The 18,926-nt window shown below is 45.0% G+C and overlaps 1 protein-coding gene across 2 annotated transcripts; it reads left to right on the top strand.

Annotated features, from left to right (window-relative positions):
- The first annotated feature begins 158 nt into the window (after positions 1-158).
- LOC111144225 (transcriptional adaptor 3) lies at positions 159-11,549 on the top strand. Of its 2 annotated transcripts, none has more exons than XM_022498436.1 (9): positions 159-629; positions 1,354-1,586; positions 2,952-3,202; positions 3,320-3,425; positions 4,892-5,033; positions 5,127-5,230; positions 6,438-6,547; positions 8,981-9,166; positions 11,015-11,549. In XM_022498436.1, exons 2-9 carry the CDS (start codon positions 1,380-1,382, stop codon positions 11,205-11,207), a joined length of 1,299 nt encoding a protein of 432 aa, XP_022354144.1. In that variant the 5' UTR covers positions 159-629; positions 1,354-1,379; the 3' UTR covers positions 11,208-11,549. The 2 variants fall into 2 exon arrangements, with proteins under 2 accessions (XP_022354144.1, XP_022354146.1); XM_022498438.1 differs by having other exon boundaries at positions 190-221.
- Positions 11,550-18,926: the final 7,377 nt, after the last annotated feature.

The raw sequence follows: 18,926 nt of genomic DNA, 5'->3' as shown, positions 1-18,926 counted from the left end.
TAGTCTTTCCCCATAATCAGGCAATGGTGCAGCCCGGCCTCAGGTTGGGCACCATATTAGGACAAGGCGAGGCGGAGGAGTCCTTCGTTCCTTCCGGTTCTGCGCCCCTACCCTTTCTCTGGGCCCCTCCTACTTGCAGCCCCTGGGGCTCAGCGGGACTAACCGCGGGGCTGAGAACTCAGCTGTCGAGCCCCGCCCCCAGCCTCGGGCTGTTCCCCAGAGTAAGCCTGAGGCATACCCCTCCCCCCCGCCCACCTGCAGTGGGCTCGCTCGCGGCCTGTACAACCTTCCCCGCAAGCCATATTGGGCTCTCCCTCGCGTCTCCCACCCCCGCGTCCTCTGCAGGGAGCCCGCCCCTAGCCAGTTCCGGGGCGGTTGCTCCCACCAACCGGAACTCCCCGCCCCCTCCCGTGGCCTGGGGGCCGTAGGAGGCAGCAGGAGGCTGCAGTGAGGAGGTAGAGGGGGTGGGGGCCGCGTTAGGGGGTCCCTAGAGGACGGGAACCCTGAAGGCAAGTCACTGGGGCGACCCACGGGAGGGGCCAGCCATTACACAGGCGCACTTCTGTGCCAGGCACTGAACTGGGCTCTTGACGAGCATCCTCTCTTAATCCTCAGAACATCCCAGGGAGGTAGGTACTATTGTGATCCCCATTTTACAGATTCAGACTTCTTATGGGGAAACAGACTCAAGATTTGTTTTGTCCCCATTTTGTAGATGGAAAAGCCGAGACTCAGGAAGGTTAAATAGTATGTTCAGAGCTACATAAATAGAGAATTGTAAATGCTGGGCTTGAACCCAGGTATGTCTAGCCTACCAGCCCACGTTTTTAACCACTGTCAGGGGCAAAGAGGTGGGACAAAGATGGGAGGGGGGTCAGACAAGGAGAAGCAGGGAAGCACGGAGAACATTAACATTTTAAGAATGGGATGTTTGGAGCTCGGGATTTGCAGAACTCGGGAGGAGTAGAATAGAAAAGCATCAGGAAGGTAGGACATAGCATATCACAGAAATTAGTGGCACAGACTCACAACTACCTGGATTCAGATTGCATCTTAGTAACCTTGGGCAGGTACCCACCTTTACAGAGTCTGAGTTTCCTAGTCTGTAAAGTGTAGATCACCATTGTCCCTTCTTACGGGGTTGGGTGAGGAATTCAGTGAGAAGCCAGTAAAATATCTGTACTTAGCTTGATGTACATACAGTAAGTGGTCTGTGAGTAGGGGCAGTGCCATCAACCTTGTCAACAAGGTACTGAAGCTGGGCTTTCTCCTTGATTCTGACCCTGGATGAAGGGAGCTCTTGGAGTTTTGTTGTGCCAGTTTATCACCTATCAATGGCTCTCTCCTCTCCAGTTCCACAGGGTCCTGTATCCTGGGCCATGAGTGAACTGAAGGACTGCCCCTTGCAGTTCCATGACTTCAAGTCAGTGGACCACCTGAAGGTCTGTCCACGCTACACGGCCGTGCTAGCCCGCTCTGAGGATGATGGCATCGGCATCGAGGAGCTGGACACTCTGCAGCTGGAGCTTGAGACTCTGCTTTCCTCTGCCAGCCGGCGTCTGCGGGTTCTCGAGGCTGAAACCCAGGTGATACCCTACAGAAAGGATATCACCAGGGGTGGACTCTGATGAGTTATGGGATGGGTCATTGAGTTAGCCCCACCTGCTGAGGCTTGGGGTACAGGAGCTTAGTGGGGTAAGGAGAGTCCCAAGCTGGGCTCATGTAACACATAGAATATATAAGAATGTGCATGATCCTCATAAATGGCAAGATTTCCAATTTACTGAGCATTTATTGACCCCAACCCCCATTATGTTCTGGGTCCTGTGCTAGGCGTTAGAGAGAGGTAATTAGGATACTTCTGGCCTTCAGGGTGTTTGCCAACTAAAGGGAGGGGGAGGTCAGACAAATACCAGGTGATGTTGTATTATGGTTGAAGTATAAGGGAACTGAGTTGAGAATTTGATTTGAATCCTGGATTTGAATCCTGGATTTGAATCCTGGCCTAAGTACTTGCTTAGTGTTGCTGTTTCCTACTATGTGACTTTGGGAAAGTTGCCTCCTGTCACTGAGCGTCAGTTCCCTATACGCAAACTGGGATGAGTAATAGGAGCTACCTTTGAGCTTTTGTGAGATAAAAGAGAGGTTTTTTGTTTTGTTTTGTTTTTTTACAAAGCCTCAGCCCAATATCTAACAGTATTTCAGATATTAATTACTGGTACTACTTTTATTTCTGTTCACTATGTAAACATCCCCTGAGCAGTGTGTGTCAGATGCTATGCCAAATCCTGGGGAACAGATAGTTAAGATGAATTTCTTGATCTCCAATAGCTTATAGTCTAGTTGAAAAGAGAGGTATACTATTTATTCAGGGATGATCGAACAACACATTTAGGCCTGCGATGGAGGTACAAAGTGTAAGAGACCCAGAAAGGACCAAGATACCATTTTAAGAGGATGAATAGTTAACCTGTGGTCCCTGTGCACTGAAGCTTTTTGAGCAGCACTGTGGCATATTCAGTTTTATTTTAGCATTAAGAAGCTGGGTAACTGATGTGAAAAAGGCTTCCCAGTTGTGACATTTGAAGTGAAGGTTTGCTGGGAGGCTTGTTTGCATTCACCAAAAAGTTACCAGCAGCATATTCCAGTGTTAATATGCACTGGGCATGAGCATTTGTTTGACCTAAATACTCTGTGACTGGGTTGAGTGATACAGAGGTGAATCAGTACAAACAAATGGAATGATGAGAAGTATATGAATAAAATTCTATGAGGTAGGAACAGAAAAGGAACTGAGTTTTGAAGGATGAGTAAGAGTTTACTAAATAAACAGGGAATGGATAAATAGACTTTGGAGCCTTCTCAAGTCTAGATCCTAATTCTTCACTAGGAGAAAAACTTGTCCTATGACTTCCCTTCTCCCCCTCAGTGATAGTCTCTATAAATTTCAGATCCTCACTGACTGGCAGGATAAGAAAGGTGATCGACGATTCCTGAAGCTGGGTCGAGACCATGAGCTTGGAGCTCCCCCAAAACATGGAAAGCCGAAGAAACAGAAACTGGAAGGGAAGGCGGGACATGGGCCAGGCCCTGGGCCTGGCCGGCCCAAATCCAAAAACCTTCAGCCCAAGATCCAGGAATATGAATTCACTGATGACCCAATTGACGTGCCACGGATCCCCAAGAATGATGCCCCCAACAGGTTCTGGGCCAGAGAGTATAGAGGGGCCTTGGGATTCAGGCAGTAGAGGCTGGAGGGGCCTGGAGCTGAGGATGGTGGGATAGGAGGTGCCCATTCAGGATCTGCTTCTCTCCGCAGGTTCTGGGCTTCCGTAGAGCCCTACTGTGCTGATATCACCAGTGAGGAAGTACGCACACTAGAGGAACTACTGAAACCCCCAGAAGACGAGGCTGAACATTATAAGGTGGAAACTCTGGGCCTCGGTAGACAGGGTGGTGAGCAAGAGGGCTCAGAGGTGCCTCTGAAACAAAGATCCCAAAGTCATGTATCATCTTCCTTCCCCTACTCTGCCCCTACTCTACCCATCCAGATACACAGGCTTTAATTCTCAGCTCTCTTCTTGCATTGTCTCCTCTCTATCTCATCCAAATGATCACATACATCCTAAGGTGTCTACTTCAATGACACTGTCCTTTGTCCCAACATCTCCATCACCTCTGCTTTGATTCTGGCCTTCATTAGATTTCACCCAAATGGTCTGTTAATACTTCCTTGCTTCCAGATGGACTTTTTGTTTTCCTTTTTTTTTTTTTTAAGATTTTATTTATTTATTTGATACACAGAGAAAGATCACAAGTAGGCAGAGAGGCAGGCAGAGAGAGAGGAGGAAGCAGGCTCCCTCCTGAGCAGAGAGCCCAATGCAGAACTCGATCCCAGGACCCTGAAATCATGACCTGAGCCGAAGGCAGAGGCCCTAACCCACTGAGCCACCCAGGCGCCCTGTTTTCCTTTTTTTTTTTAATATATAAAACTTTACTTATGTTGTAAATAAAACCGATTCCATTAAAGAAGTTGTAGAAAATACAGAATAGTGTCAGGGAGCACCCTCCTCTAGGTCTGCTGTTGTGATTGGAAGTGACAAAGCCCTGTTCCTAGGCCTCCCCTGACTCCTGCACAAGATGGAGTCCAAGCATCATGGTCCTTGGTGACACAGCCCTACTGCCCCTCTCCAGTTTCCTCAGCCATGCCCCCTCGTCATTTACCAGCCCTGCCAAGCAGCTTGCCCTCACTCCAGGCCCACCCAGACTCTTTGCTGGTCTCTGGGCCTCTGCACATGCTCTTTTTCCCTTAGCAAACTAACTTGTCCTTCAAAGCACTGATGCCTTGTTATCTCCACCAGAATGCCTTTGTGCACTCCCCACAGTAAGTTTCTTTTTCATATACCACAGCACCTAGACCTACCTCTAACACTTCAGTTCTTTGAATTTTTTAAAAAATTTATTGGGAAAAAATTATTTGAAGAGTTAATCCATATAGGCAGTAGTAAATTCAGGTAATACAAATGAGAATTTCCTCTCCTGACACTAAGGCTCCTAGATCTCTCTAGGGACCACACCTATGACCTGAGATGGTCCAGGTACATACATCTTTCTGCACCTCTATCTTGGAAATTGTTTCATACTGGCTCCCATGTGTGTCTTAGTTGGTTATGTACCTGTCTCCCTTACTAGACTGTGAGCATAGAGATTTTTATCTCCTTTATTTCTTCCTACCTATGCACGGCATGGACCTTAGCCCTGGGGTAGGTACTTGGGAGACACATAAGTGAAGGAATGAATGATGAGCCTATTGGCAGTGTCCTAGTGCACAGAGAGCCCCCACTCACCCCAGGCATGGCTTGCCAGTGTTTACCCCCTTTGGGCCGCACAGATCCCACCTTTGGGGAAGCACTACTCCCAGAGATGGGCACAGGAGGACCTGCTGGAGGAACAGAAGGATGGGGCCCGGGCAGCAGCCGTGGCTGACAAGAAGAAAGGTCTCATGGGGCCACTGACTGAACTGGACACTAAAGGTAAGATAGGCCCTTGCTTCCTTGCCACCACAGGCCAGGACTTGAGTTCCCAGCTCTCAGCCCACCTGTCTACCATTTCTCTGCCCACTTTAGATGTGGATGCCCTGCTGAAGAAGTCTGAGGCCCCGCATGAGCAGCCGGAAGATGGGTGCCCCTTTGGTGCTCTGACGCAGCGCCTCCTACAGGCCCTGGTGGAGGTGAGCACCCTAACTCAACAGGAAATATGCTTACTTTCTGTTCTAATGTTTTATTTTGTGTTGAGATATGTCATACATTTAGAAAGTTATACAGATCTTAAATGTATAGATTGATAAATTTTCACATCTGAGCACACTTGTATATTTGGCCTTATCACAAAACAAAGTGTTGCCAGTGTCTTAAAGCCTCTCATGCCCCTCCCAGATTCTAACCTCCCCACAAAGTGGCCACTACACCACAGTTAATTTTGTTGAGTATTAGCTAAGGGCTGAGTTCTGTGCAAGGGCTTTCCACACATCCTCTTGTTGGAGGCAAGGGCAGTGGTTAGCCCCGTGTTGCATACTAGAAAATTGAAGCTCAGAAAAGAGAACTGTTTGATTGAGGTTGTATAGCTAATGAATAGAAGCAGGACACAAACCCTAGGTACAGAGTCCCTTTTTTTAATACCTACTGTCTGGCCTTAGGCACATCCCTTCACTTCCCTGAGACTTAGTTTTCTCCCTGACTCAAATACAGTAGTATTTTTCTCTCATGTAATAGTCTGGGGACTCATGTTCCGGGTTGGCTGAGGTGGGAGTGAGGGGAGATCTCAGCCCCACAACATCAAACAAGGACCCCCAGCTGTGGTGGCTTTGCCACCCTAAACATGTACTCTGCACAGGGTCATCCTGGGTATGATTGCTACTCCAAGCCCACAGAGAAAGAGCAAGGGAAAATGTGTGAAGGAAGGTTTATGGGCTGTGACTGCCTGTGGCTCTTATCTCTTCTGATCACTTTTCACTGGAGAGAATTTGTCAGATGACCACATCTAACTACAAGGGAAGCTGGGAAGTATAGAATAGCTGGGCAGCCATAAAGCCAGCTACAGAAAGGTGAGAATGGCTTTTGGACAGCCAGCTGCCCTTGCCACAACATGCTTAGCACAGTGCCCGGTACAATGCAAACGCTTAGCTCTTCTCTTTACTATTGTTGAGTATTATCATTGCTCTTCTGTGCTCCCTTCTTTTGGTATCAGTACAAAAAAGGATTTCTAAAATGATGAGTTTTCTGGAATCAGTTTGGGAAGGCTTCCCAGAGGGATGGGAACAATAAAAGAGTATTTCTGGTCTGTGAAGACTGAAGATTCTGACTGAAGGTTAGAGAGGAGCAAGAAAATGGAAATACTATGGCTCTTACTTCTCCCATCCCATTCCTGTGGTTTTCTAGGAAAATATTATTTCCCCTATGGAGGATTCTCCTATTCCTGACATGTCTGGGAAAGAATCAGGGGCCGATGGGGCAAGCACCTCTCCCCGCAACCAGAACAAGCCCTTTAGGTAAGTGACAACTCTGTCCATATCCTACTATCTGGCCCCTGCCTCTGTTGACTTCTTTCCATCCCAGCATGGGGAGGTCTTCATTAAAAGAGAGATTGAGGGGCGCCTGGGTGGCTCAGTGGGTTAAGCCGCTGCCTTCGGCTCAGGTCATGATCTCGGAGTCCTGGGATCGAGCCCCGCATCGGGCTCTCTGCTCTCTAGGGGAGCCTGCTTCCTCCCCTCTCTCTGCCTGCCTCTCTGCCTGCTTGTGATCTCTCTGTCAAATAAATAAATAAAATCTTTAAAAAAAAAATGCTTTAAAAAAAAAAAAAAAAGAGAGAGATTGAGGGCATTTTGATGAAGCCCAGTGAAAGTTTCAACCATGCATGCTCGCCCAGCATTTCTACATGCACAGACTCAAGTACAAGGTTGTTCATCATAGCACTGTTCTTACTGTAAATGATCTAAATGTGCAACTGAAGAGGATTGGTTGGCTAAATAGTTGTAATTCCACATGATGAAATAACTTGTAACTATTAATCATCTTAGGGAAACCTAGTTAATTGACATGAAAAGATGGAAACAGTAGAGTGTTAAATGGAGAAAATGTCAGTTGAGCACAATACAAACGATCCTGTTTTTACTCAGTATATATTTAAATTTGTGCATGTAGGGGAAAAAAACAAAATAATGTGTAATAAAAGATTGAAAATAATATGTAACAAAATCTGTAATGTATATAACATATAAGTAATGTAAAATATTTATGTTTTTGTATGTGTAATGTCACTAACAGTAAAATAACAGTAATATTTTTAGTAGTAACAGAAAATAATCATGGTTCTCTCTGAGTTGTTGGCATTACAGGTTTTTCTATATATTTTTTAAATTTATTTTATTTATTTTCAGCATAACAGTATTCATTCTTTTTGCACCACACCCAGTGCTCCATGCAATCCATGCCCTCTCCAACACCCACCACCTGGTTCCCCCAACCTCCCACCCTTTTCTATATTTTTTGACAGTGGATGTGTTGGCTTGTGTTTGAAATAAGACCAGATGTGTCTGTCTCTATATTATTTCCCAGCATATTGAGCAATAATTGACATATATTCCCGTATGAGTTTAAGGTATATGTGTACAAAACATGTATGTGGTCTGATTTACATATGTTGTGAAATGATTACCACAATAGGTTTAGCTAACATCCATCTTCTCACATAGATACAATAAAAAAAAAAGAAAAAATATTTCTCCTTGTGATGAAAACTCTTAGGATTTACACTCTGTATCATACAGTAGTGTTAGTTAAGGTCATTGTGTTGTATAGAACATCCTGGGACTTACCTTGTAAGTAGAAGTCTACCTTTTGATCACCTTCCTCCAGTTCTCCGCCCCACCCCCCCTTGTCCTTGACTCTGGTAATGGAAAGTCTGATCTCTTTTTCTATGAATTTGGGGGTTTTTTAGATTCCACATATAAGTGAGATTATGTGGTATTTGTTTTTCTTTCTCTGATTTATGTCATTTAGCATAATGCATTCAAAGTCCATCCATGTTGTCACAAATAGTAGGATTTCCTTGATTTTTTAAGGCTGAATAATAATCCATTGTATATATACCACAATTTCTTTATTCCTTCATCCATCGATGGACACCAAAGTTGCTTCCATATCTTGACTGTTGTAAATAATGCTGCTGTGAACATGGGGGTACAGATGTGTTCTCAAGTTAGCATTTACATTTCCTTTGTGCGTACTCCCAGAATTGGAGTAGCTGGATCATATGGTAGCTCTGTTTTTAATTCCTTGAGTATCCTCCACACTGTGTTCCACAGTGGCTGCACCAACTTATGTTCCCACCAACAGTGCAAGAGGGTTCCCTTTTCTCCAGATCCTCACCAACATTTGTTATCTCGTCTTTGTGATGATAGCCATTCTAACAGGCCAGAGGTGATAATTCGTCGTGGCTTTAATTTGCATTTCTGTAATAACTAGGGATGTTGAGCATCTTTTCATGTTCCTGTTGGCCTTTTATATATCTTCTTTGGAGAAATGTCTATTCAGGAACTTTGCCCTTTTTTTTTAATTGGGTGGGTTTATTGCTTTTTGAGTTATATGAGTTCTTTATATATGGATATTAACTTCTCATCAGATAAATCATTTGCAGATATTTTTCCCATTCCATAAGTTATCTTTTCACTTTGTTGATGATTTCTTTTGCTGTGCAGAAGTAATTTTTTGATGTTGTCCCGCTTGTTTAGTTTTTATTTTGTTGCTTGTGCTTTAGGTGTCACAGCCAAAAAGTCATTGCCAAGACCCATGTCAAGGAGCTTAGCTTTTAACATTTTCTTTGTATTTTTATACCTAGATAGATAGGGGGTGCCCAAAGAGAAAAGAATGTGTTCACTAGCCTCTAAGCTGGCCCTTGAGCTAAGGACTCCCTTCCTCTGTAGTGTGCCACATACAAAGTCCCTGGAGAGCCGCATCAAGGAGGAGCTGATTGCCCAGGGCCTGCTGGAGTCAGAGGACCGCCCTGCAGAGGATTCGGAGGATGAGGTCCTCGCAGAGCTGCGCAAACGGCAGGCCGAGCTGAAGGCACTCAGTGCCCACAACCGCAACAAGAAGCACGACCTGCTGAGGTGAGTGTGGACAGGTGATGTGGGTCAGGGGGTGGCTGAGGAGGCCTAGGCCGCTGCTGGTTGCCTTCTGGGGGCTTTATAACAGTGTTCCCAAACCCAGTAGGGCCTCTAAATCACCTGGAGAGCCTTGGAAAAATTATCATTGCCAGGCACCACAGACTCTGGGGCTCAGGCACCTATGATTGATTTATTTACTTATTTGGAATTACGGTCAAAAAAACATATAAAAAAAAAACATATAATATAAAATTGATTCTTTCAGTCATTTTTAAGTGTACAGTTCAGTGGTATTAACTATATTCACATTGTTGTGTGATTTATTTTTTAAAATGTTCATACTTATTTTCATTTTCCAATATGTTTTTACGACAAATTTCATAAACATGGAGTGTCTGAAAGAGTAGTATGATAAACACCAATATACTATCTACCTGGATTTATCAACTGTTAACAGTTTGGACATCTGTGGTTATTACTGGCCCTTCACTGGAAATTGCCCAGCATTTTAGTATCAGTTCTTTAAGGAACTGGTCACAAGATCTTTCCTTTTATATTGACTCCCAACCATCTTGCCCTGAGTTGGTCATGACAAAAGTATAGGTGACATCTGGAGGGAGATTATGTTGTTGCCATCTTCGGGGGAAGTAGGGAAGCAGCCTCACTGACAGGTGTGTCTTCCCCTCACAGAGCCCCAACAGGGCTGGGTGTACTCATTCATTTGGCCAGCTCTGCCTATCTCTTACACGTTGTACTGGGGGCTAGCAAGAGAGGCAGAGCAAAAGACTTGTGGTCTATAGGTGGGTGATTGGTGCGCCATTAAAAGGAGAAGAAACTGCTGACAAGCTGCTAAGCGGGTGCTTAAGGATAAGGTTACATTGAGTGCCTACAGTGTACCAGGGGCTTTGTATACACTCTGCTGTTTAATCTGGACTACATCCCAGGGGATAGTTGGTACTTTCCCTGTTTCCTAGATGAGGAAGTAAAGGGCCAGTGAAGTGAGTGCTCTCCTGAAGGTCATACAGCCAGTTAACAGCCGAGGTGCAGCTTGAGCCCAAGGCTAAATGCACAGCCTCTTTCTAGTTCCATTTCATGCAAGAGCAAAAAGAGGAAAATAAAAGATGAAAGAGGCACTGAGTGAGTAGGGTAGAGGGGAGAGAGTGAGAGTGAAAAGCAAGGATATGCAGATATAGAGGTAGTAGACAGTGAATGAACTAGCTTGGGTTGTCAGGAGACCAGAATCCAGCCTTCAGTCCTGCTGTGGACCAGCTGCCAGGCCTTAAGTAAGGTATCTCTTGCCCTGAGCAGCAGCTTTCCCTTCTGGAAAATTAACAGGTTGGACTAGGTCAAATCTCTGAACCACCTTCCATCTCCACCAACAGTGGAATTTATAGGTCAGATTCCATTTACAGGGGTTGGTTCTGCCTCTGTGCGCTTCATGTAGACTTCAGGCTGCCTAGACACTTAGGTTGCTTTGGAATTTGGATACGGAAGTAAGGAGGTCTGCTGACACTAGAACACCTTTTAAAGAAGATTGTTTGGAGCCAACCTGCCTTAATTCAGGTCTCCTACTCACTAGTTGTGGGATCTTGGGGTGTTTTTTACTCTTCTTGACTTCCATTTCATCACTGGTAACATCGCTGTTATGAGGCTTAATTCTGCTGACATGTTTGAAGAGCTTGAGATTGTACCTAGTGTATAGTACCATACAAATGTGGTTCAATAACTTTGCTTTTTGGTATGAAACATCCACAGGAGTGCCAGCCTGGGGTGGTGTGTAGGTTCAGTCTGGAAGGGGGGGGGGCTGTAGAGGTGGGCTTCCCAGGGCACCTGGCTGGCTGGTCCCCACAGGCTGGCAAAGGAGGAGGTTAGCCGGCAAGAGCTGAGGCAGCGGGTCCGCATGGCAGACAACGAGGTCATGGATGCCTTCCGGAAGATCATGGCTGCCCGGCAGAAGAAGCGGACCCCCACCAAGAAGGAGAAGGACCAGGCCTGGAAGACTCTGAAGGAGCGTGAAAGCATCCTAAAGTTGCTGGATGGGTAGCCCTCACTCCTGCCTCAAGCTGCCTTCCCCTGGCCTCGGGGAAGGAGGGGTGGGAAGCCCACTTCCTTCTTTGGGCTACCCGAACCATAGGCCTGTGGCTGCCTGTAAAATGTCAAATTGTGACAGTCTCTAGAGGACTGTGGCCTTTCCCTGAGTTCTTTTGGCCTAGCTCTGTAGAGCCAGGATATGGGAGGCTCTGTTGGGCTGGCCTGGGGCCTAGTCTGTGCTTCCCCCTCTTTACTATCCCCCACTCCCACTCCTCTCTCCCTCAAGGACTTCTCTCTTGTGGTTTTGTAAAGTGCAAACCTAAAAGTAAAGTGACTGCTGTGGTTTTTTAAAAAGTATCTAGAATCTTTGAATGTCTGTTATTGTGGGGTAGAAAAGAACTGGTGTGGGTGGCAAAGGAGGGCATGCTTGGAGGCTCTCAGCCTTTGGCCATTCACCCATGTCATTCATTCAGGAAGAACTCCCTGAGGATACTTGTGGATTCATAAGGAAATGTGTTGATTAGGGTCTTGGTGGTCCTGGGGCAGGATGGCCTCCAGGGTTGGCCAAGCCAGCAATTCAACAGGGCCATCAAGGGTCCAGCTACCTCTGTACTGTGTCAGGCCTGACACAGAAATCTACCATGTCAGCTTTCGCCTGAAATAGGTTTTCCTCCAGCTGTGCAGCCAGTAGCAACGGACAGAGGCCAAATTGACGTCTAGCACAGGAGAGAGCCGGAAGGAGCCAGCTGGCATTCCTGGCCCACCCACAAGAGCACAATGCCTTTCCCAAATACCATTATGTCTCACCTGGCCCAAACTAAGGCCTGCATGTCCATTCCTGAACCATTCACTGTGGCAAGGGATGCCTCTACTGTCTTTTAACTAGTGAGAGTAGAGTCTGCTCCACCAAGCCCAAGACAGTGGGGAGAAATGGGGGAACCCAACAAAAATCTGAGTAAGGAAGGGGAAGTGGATGCTGGATAGGCCACCAGTAATAGCCCTTCCACAACCCGAGCAAGAAACTAGGCCTAGGCGATACAGATGAGCAAATGTGCTCTTGTCCCTACCTCAAGTTGTTCCCACACTAGTCAGGGAGTCAGAAAATAATCTGCAATTTACTGTGGGAAGGTTGAAGTCCACATGGGAGAAGGGAAGAGAAGGTTCCCTGAGGAAGTGACCTGTGAACTGAGCCATAAAGATGACAAGTACAGCCAACATTCTTAACAATGTGCAACACTTCTGTTAAGAGAACTGCCCCTTCCCCATTCCATGTACCTCTTAGTGGGGTTGTCAAACTAGGATGGATACATGACCCCAGCTTGCCCAGTCACAGTACCCTATTTTTTAGCCATGATAATTGGTCCAAAAAGTGGACATGTGACTTAGGCTGGGTCAATCAGAGGCCTTCCATAAGCTTACTGTAGTGATGCTGACAGAGGAGGGTTTCTCTTTTGGATCAAAAGCCTGAGAATGTAATCCTAATTAGACTACCTGCTGACCCACTCTCTTGCCATGTGGAAGAACCTGCCTCAGAACAAAGCCCAACTCAGAAGAGCAGAGCCAGGAGATGGAAAAGGAGGCAAAGTCCTCGTGATGTAGCTGGAGCCTAATATCCTCCACTGGACCTTCCAGTTATATCAGCCCACAAGTGCTGCTTTTGGCTTAATCTAGTTCCCTTTGGAGTTTCATCATTTGTCAACTAAAAAAAGGCTGACTGATGAAAGTGGACTTCGGCCAAAAGAAGGCTGGAGTGGAGTTGTGAGAGAGGACAGCAGAGGCCCTGCCTCCCACTAGGTGCAGAACCTAGCCATTGCAGTTCTCCAGTAACTCATACCTTCTCAGAAAAGACACCTACACCTAATTTCATTAATGAATTTGATTAATGAATTAATGAAATTAAGCGCTTAGTAAGTGTTAGCTCTGTACCAGGTGCCGTTCTAAACTCCTCAGTTTAACAAATCTCAGCTACCCCATGTAGTAGATACTAATAACATCCCATTCACAGATGAGGAAACTGACTCTTAGGTGATTACATACCTTGCTTGGTCAAACAGTTGATAAGTGGTTGAGCCAAGATTCCAACTTAGTCTATTTCCCTTGCAGACAGAGCCCCTTCATTATGCAATTCATTGGGGGCCCACTCCCTTACAGTCTATATGAAGGGTACTCCTAGGTTTGGGCACTGTACAACCTGTGCAGCCATACATCGCCGCTCTGTTTGCAGACCCCTTGCTTTTGACTAACCATTCACTTCCATGTTCATTATTAAGCCAGACCACAAGTAAGGTAGGCATCATTGGTAGCAAGTTCCAGGAGCAGAGACAGTTCTGTGGAGGAGGTAGGATGAGAGTTGAGATCCTCAAAGTAGGTAGGATTGTGAGGGGGTAAGGCAGGTATTATAAACAGAAGGAAGAACCTTACAGGCACCTGGGTGTCTCCATCAGTTAAGTGTCTGACTCTTGATCTCAGCTCAGTTCTTAATCACAGGGTCGTAAGTTCCAGCCCCATGTTGGGCTCCACGCTGGGGGCAGAGCCTATTTTAAAAGAGGTGGGGCAGGGGGAGGAGTAGGAGACCTAAATATCATCCGGTCCCAGGAGTTTGGCTTGATAGTCATCAAACCATTCTGAACACCTACAAACTCAACAGGAGATCAAAGAGAAGAGCAGCAATTCTAGGAACAGAAAAGCGACCACCTTCTGGAAGGTAGGATGTGTGGAGAAGCGAATCTGAAGAGATATACAGGAAGATAGACCTGGGGGGAGAAGCCAGCTCCCGGCAAGCGGTAGAGCAGCAGAGTGCAAAATCAGAACTTTTAGAAGTCTGCTCCACTGAGGGACGTCACTCCAGAGACTGAGCAGGGGTGGAGACCTCACGGGGACAGTGTGATCTCAGGACCCACGGGGTCACAGAAAGACCCAGGGTGCGTAAGTGTGACAGAATCCCCAGGTATCAGAGTGGGGAAGCTGGCTGCAGAGATGGAGCCGAGGAGGGAGCTCTCAGATCGGGATTACCTTAAACCATGATCCGAGGCACAGTCAGGCCACTGCTCTTGGAGCAGCGACCCCACAAGTGGCAGATCTGGGGAGACTCACTTTCCTCCTCCAGGAGGAGCAGCGCGGGAGTGCAGTGCAGGAATCTGCTGAGTCTAGAGACTCAAACGGGGTGGTGCGCCAGAGATAGAAATGCTTGGTCACAGGCTGGGTGAGCTCAGAGCATGGCGGGAGACCAGGGAGATGGGAGGGATTGACTGCTTTTCTCCAAGGGTGCACTGAGGAGTTGGGCCCCAAGCTCTCAGCTCCTCTGGGCCGGAGATTGGGAGGCCGCCATCTTCATTCCCATCCTCCAAAGCTGTACCGAAAGCATCCAAGGAACAAAAGCTCTGAGCGTGAACCCGAGCACATTACTTAGTCTGCCGCCCTGGCAAGGGCAATGCAATCCGCCTTGTGGAAAGGCATTTGAAAATCACGGGCAACAGGCTCCTCCCCCAGAAGATCAGCAAGAACATCCAGCCAAGACCAAGTTCACTGTTCAATGAGAACTGCAAAACTTCAGAGCTACAGGAATACAGCACATAGAATTGATGGCTTTTTTCCCAAGATTCTTTAGTCTTTCAGAGTTAAATTTTTTTAATTTTATTTTTTTCTAATTCTATTTTTTAAATTTTTCCTCTTTTCTATTATGTTTTTGAACATTTTATCAATACCTTTTTAAAAAATCTTTTTTAAATTTTCATTGTTATAGTCATATTCTATCCCTTCATTGTATTTAATCTTATTTTTTGTACACATATAGGTTTTTCTTTATTTAAGATTTTGGGGTACAGTTTCTTCTAACAGATCAAAATATACCCTAAATCTAGTGCACGGCTTTTTTCTAGTCTCCAGCCTGATCACATTCTTTGTTCTTTTTTTTTTTTTTTTCTTTTTTAACCCACTTTTTTATCAATTCCTTTTTTAGAAACTTTTTAAATTTTCAACTTTATAGTCATATCCCATCCCTTCATCATGTTTACCCTTATTTTTGTGTATATATATATATAGGTTTTTCTTTCTTTAAGGGCGCCTGGGTGGCTCAGTGGGTTAAGCCACTGCCTTCGGCTCAGGTCATGATCTTAGGGTCCTGGGATCGAGTCCCGCATTGGGCTCTCTGCTCGGTGGGGAGCCTGCTTTCCTCTCTCTCTCTCTCTGCCTGCCTCTCTGTCTACTTGCGATCTCTCTCTGTCAAGTAAATTAAAAAAAAAAAAAATCTTAAAAAAAATTTTTTTTGGAGGCAGTTTCCTCTAGCAGACCAAAATACACCAAAAATCAAGAGTGTGCTTTGTTCTATTCACCAGTCATTCATATATATATAACTCCCCCCTTTCTTCTCCTCCCCAGTTTTGGGTCTCTTCTGATTTGGTTAGTGCATATTTTTCTGGGGCTGTTGCTACCCTTTCAGTATCTTGTTCTCTCATTCATCTATTCTTATCTGGATAAAATGACAAGGCAGAAAAACTCACCTCACCTCAAAAAAAAAAAAAAAAAAAAAGAACAAAAGGCAGGACCGGCGGCTAGGGACCTAATCAATACGGACATTAGTAATATGTCTGGACTAGAGTCCAGCATGGACTCTAGTCAGCATGGAAGACACTAGAGAATCCCTTTCTGGAGAAATAAAATCCCTTTCTGGAGAAATAAAACAACTAAAATCTAACCAAGTTGAAATAAAAATGCTATTAATGAGGTGCAATAAAAAATGGAGGCTCTTACTGCTGGAATAAAGGAGGCAGAAGAGAGAAATAGTGATCTATAAGACCAAATGATGGAGAATAAAGAAGCTGAGCGAAAGAGAGACAACTACTGGACCACAAGAGGAGAATTTGAGAGATAAGTGATAACATAAGATAAAACAATATTAGAATACTTGGGATCCCAGATGAAGAAAGAGAAAGGGGGGCAGAAAGTATATTGGAGCAAATTATAGCAGAGAATTCCCCTAATTTGGCAAAGGGAAGAAGCATCAAAATCCAGGAGGTACAGGGAACCCCCTTCAAAATCAATAAAAATAGGTTCACACCCCGTCATCTAATAGTAAAACTTAACAATTCTCAGCGACAAAGAGAAAATCCTAAAAGCAGCTCAGGACAAGAGGTCTGTAACATACAACAGTAGAAAAATTAGATTGGCAGCAAACCTATCCACAGAAGGACCAGAAGGGACTGGCATGATATATTCAGAGCACTAAATGAGAAAAATATGCAGCCAAGAATACTATATCCATCTAGGCTGTCATTGAAAATAGAATGAGCGATAAGCTTCCAGGAAAAACAAAAACTAAAAGAATTTGCAAACACCAAACCAGCCCTACAGGAAATAGTGAAAGGGGTCCTCTGAGCAAAGAGAGAGCCTGAAAGTAACAGATGAGAAAGGAACCGAGACAATATACAGGAAGAGTCACTTTACAGGCAATACAATGGCACTAAATTAATATCTATCAGTAGTTACCCTGAATGTAAATAGGCTAAATGCTCCAATCAAAAGATAAAGGGTGGGGTGCCTGTGTGGCTCAGTGAGTTAAGCCTCTGCCTTCTGCTCAGGTCATGGTCTCAGGGTCCTGGGATCGAGCCCCGCATCAGGCTCTCTGCTCAGCAGGGAGCCTGCTTCCCTTCCTCTCTCTCTCTGCCTGCCTCTCTGCCTACTTGTGATCTCTGTCAAATAAATAAATAAAATCTTTAAAAAAAAAAGATACAGGGTATCAGAATGGATCAAAAAACAAGACACCTTGATATGCTGTCTGCACGAAACTCATTTTAGACCCAAAGACACCTCCAGATTTAAAGTGAGGGGAAGGAAAATAATTTACCACACTAATGGACATCAAAAGAAAGCTGGGGTGGCAATCCTTATATCAGGTCAATTAGATTTTAAGCCAAAGACTATAATAAGAGATGAAGACGGACACTATATCATATTTAAAGGGTCTGTCCAGTAAGAAGATCTAACAATTTTAAATATCTATGCCCCTAACATGGAAGCAGCCAATTATATAAACCAATTAATAACAAAATCAAAGAAACACATTGACAATAATATAATAATAGTAGAGGACTTTAACACCCCCCTCACTGAAATGGACAGATCTTCTAAGCAAAAGATCAACAAGAAAATAAAGGCTTTAAGTGACACACTGGACCAGATGGACATCACAGATATATATAGAATATTCCATCCCAAAGCAACAGAATACACATTCTTCTCTACTGCACATGGAACATTCTCCAGAATAGATCACATCCTGGGTCATAAATCAGGTCTCAACTGGTACCAAAAGACTGGGTATGCAGGTTCCTCAAAAGGTTAAAAATAGAGCTACCCTATGACCCAGCATTCGCGATATAGCATTCAACACTATAGCATTCAGATGTAGTAATCTGAAGGGGCACGTGCACCCGAACGTTTGTAGCAGCAATGTCCACAATAGTCAAACTATGGAAAGAGCCTAGATGTCCATCAAAGATGAATGGATAAAGAAGATGTGGTATATATATATACAATGGAATACTATGCAGCCATCAAGAAAAATGAAATCCTGCCATTTGCAAAGACGTGGATGGAACTAGAGGGTATTTTGCTAAGTGAAATAAGTCAGAGAAAGATAATTATCATATGATCTCTCTGATATGAGGAATTTGAGAAGCAGGGTGAGGGGTTGTAGGGGGTAGGGAAGGAAAAAATGAAACAAGATGGGACCGAGGAGGGAGACAAACCATAAAAAACTCTTAATCTCATGAAACAAACAGGGTTGCTGGGGGGTGGAGGGGAAGGGATAGGGTGGCTGGGTTATGGACATTGGGGAGGGTATGTGTTATGGTGAGTGTTGTGAATTGTGTAAGACTGATGATTCACAGACCTGTACTCCTGAAGCAAATAATACATTATATATTAATCTTTTTTGAAAAGTTTTTTTTTTTTTAAAAAAGGGTGGAGGAAGAACCCTAGAAGTCTGTGTGGGCCTGATTCATTAGGGGAAAGACTTTCAAGGATCAGTTGTGAGAACACTAGTTACTCTCTATTGCACACCTGCTTATCTGCCTAGTACTGTGCTGGACTCTCTACTCCCATATTTTATTTGATGCTCACCACACACCTCTGAGGTGAATAGGAATATTCCTACCCTGCAGAACAGGACATGAAGCTCAGAAGTGCAATGGCTTCTGAGACTATACAAAGTTGGTACAGGAACAGCTGAGACAGCACCATGGCTGAGTCCTTTCTTACGGCCACATCTGTGTCTGCTGGAGCCAGAGGAGGCCTCCTTTATGTAGTTTGGAGGAAGCTGGGTTCCCTATGAGGAGGGGGATAGTAGTTTCAGTACCTCAAGCTTAAAATTTTAATGTGAAACAATCCTGACACCTTATCACTATTTGGGTGAAGAAGCCTTTTGTGTCTTGGCCCTGAGGGGCATCCACCATCCTTATTTCTCCAGTCTCCCAAATGTCTTACAACTGACTTTCAGAAACACCAGGGTGCATGAGAACAGGGAGAATTGAGTGGAGGTTAAGCCCTGATGTCAGGATTGTGATCCAGTATAGGTCCCCAGCCCCTCCCAGCTCCCGAGCATTCCAGGGGTGGGGGTTGGGGGAATTGACTTGTTGGATGCTGGGTCCCAGTTAACTCCTGCTAAGAAGGAAATTATGGCTGGAACTTTGTGGCAATGTGGTCAGAGAATAAATTCCCTCCCTGCTATGGAGCT

Source organism: Enhydra lutris, unplaced genomic scaffold (genome assembly GCF_002288905.1).
Source record: "Enhydra lutris kenyoni isolate GAN:26980312 unplaced genomic scaffold, ASM228890v2 scaffoldscaffold10, whole genome shotgun sequence".
In the NCBI taxonomy this organism is placed as follows: domain Eukaryota; kingdom Metazoa; phylum Chordata; class Mammalia; order Carnivora; family Mustelidae; genus Enhydra; species Enhydra lutris.
The sequence above is the reverse complement of the archived record's forward strand: the minus strand, read 5'-3'. Positions and strand labels throughout refer to the sequence as shown.

Bases quoted from the DNA above. Each gene is read 5' to 3' on its own strand.
- LOC111144225 (XM_022498436.1), top strand. From the start codon at position 1,380: ATGAGTGAACTGAAGGACTGCCCCTTGCAGTTCCATGACTTCAAGTCA. The intron at 6,548-8,980 runs GTAAGTGACAAC...CTTCCTCTGTAG, and splicing joins AACCAGAACAAGCCCTTTAG to TGTGCCACATACAAAGTCCC. The intron at 9,167-11,014 runs GTGAGTGTGGAC...TGGTCCCCACAG, and splicing joins AAGAAGCACGACCTGCTGAG to GCTGGCAAAGGAGGAGGTTA.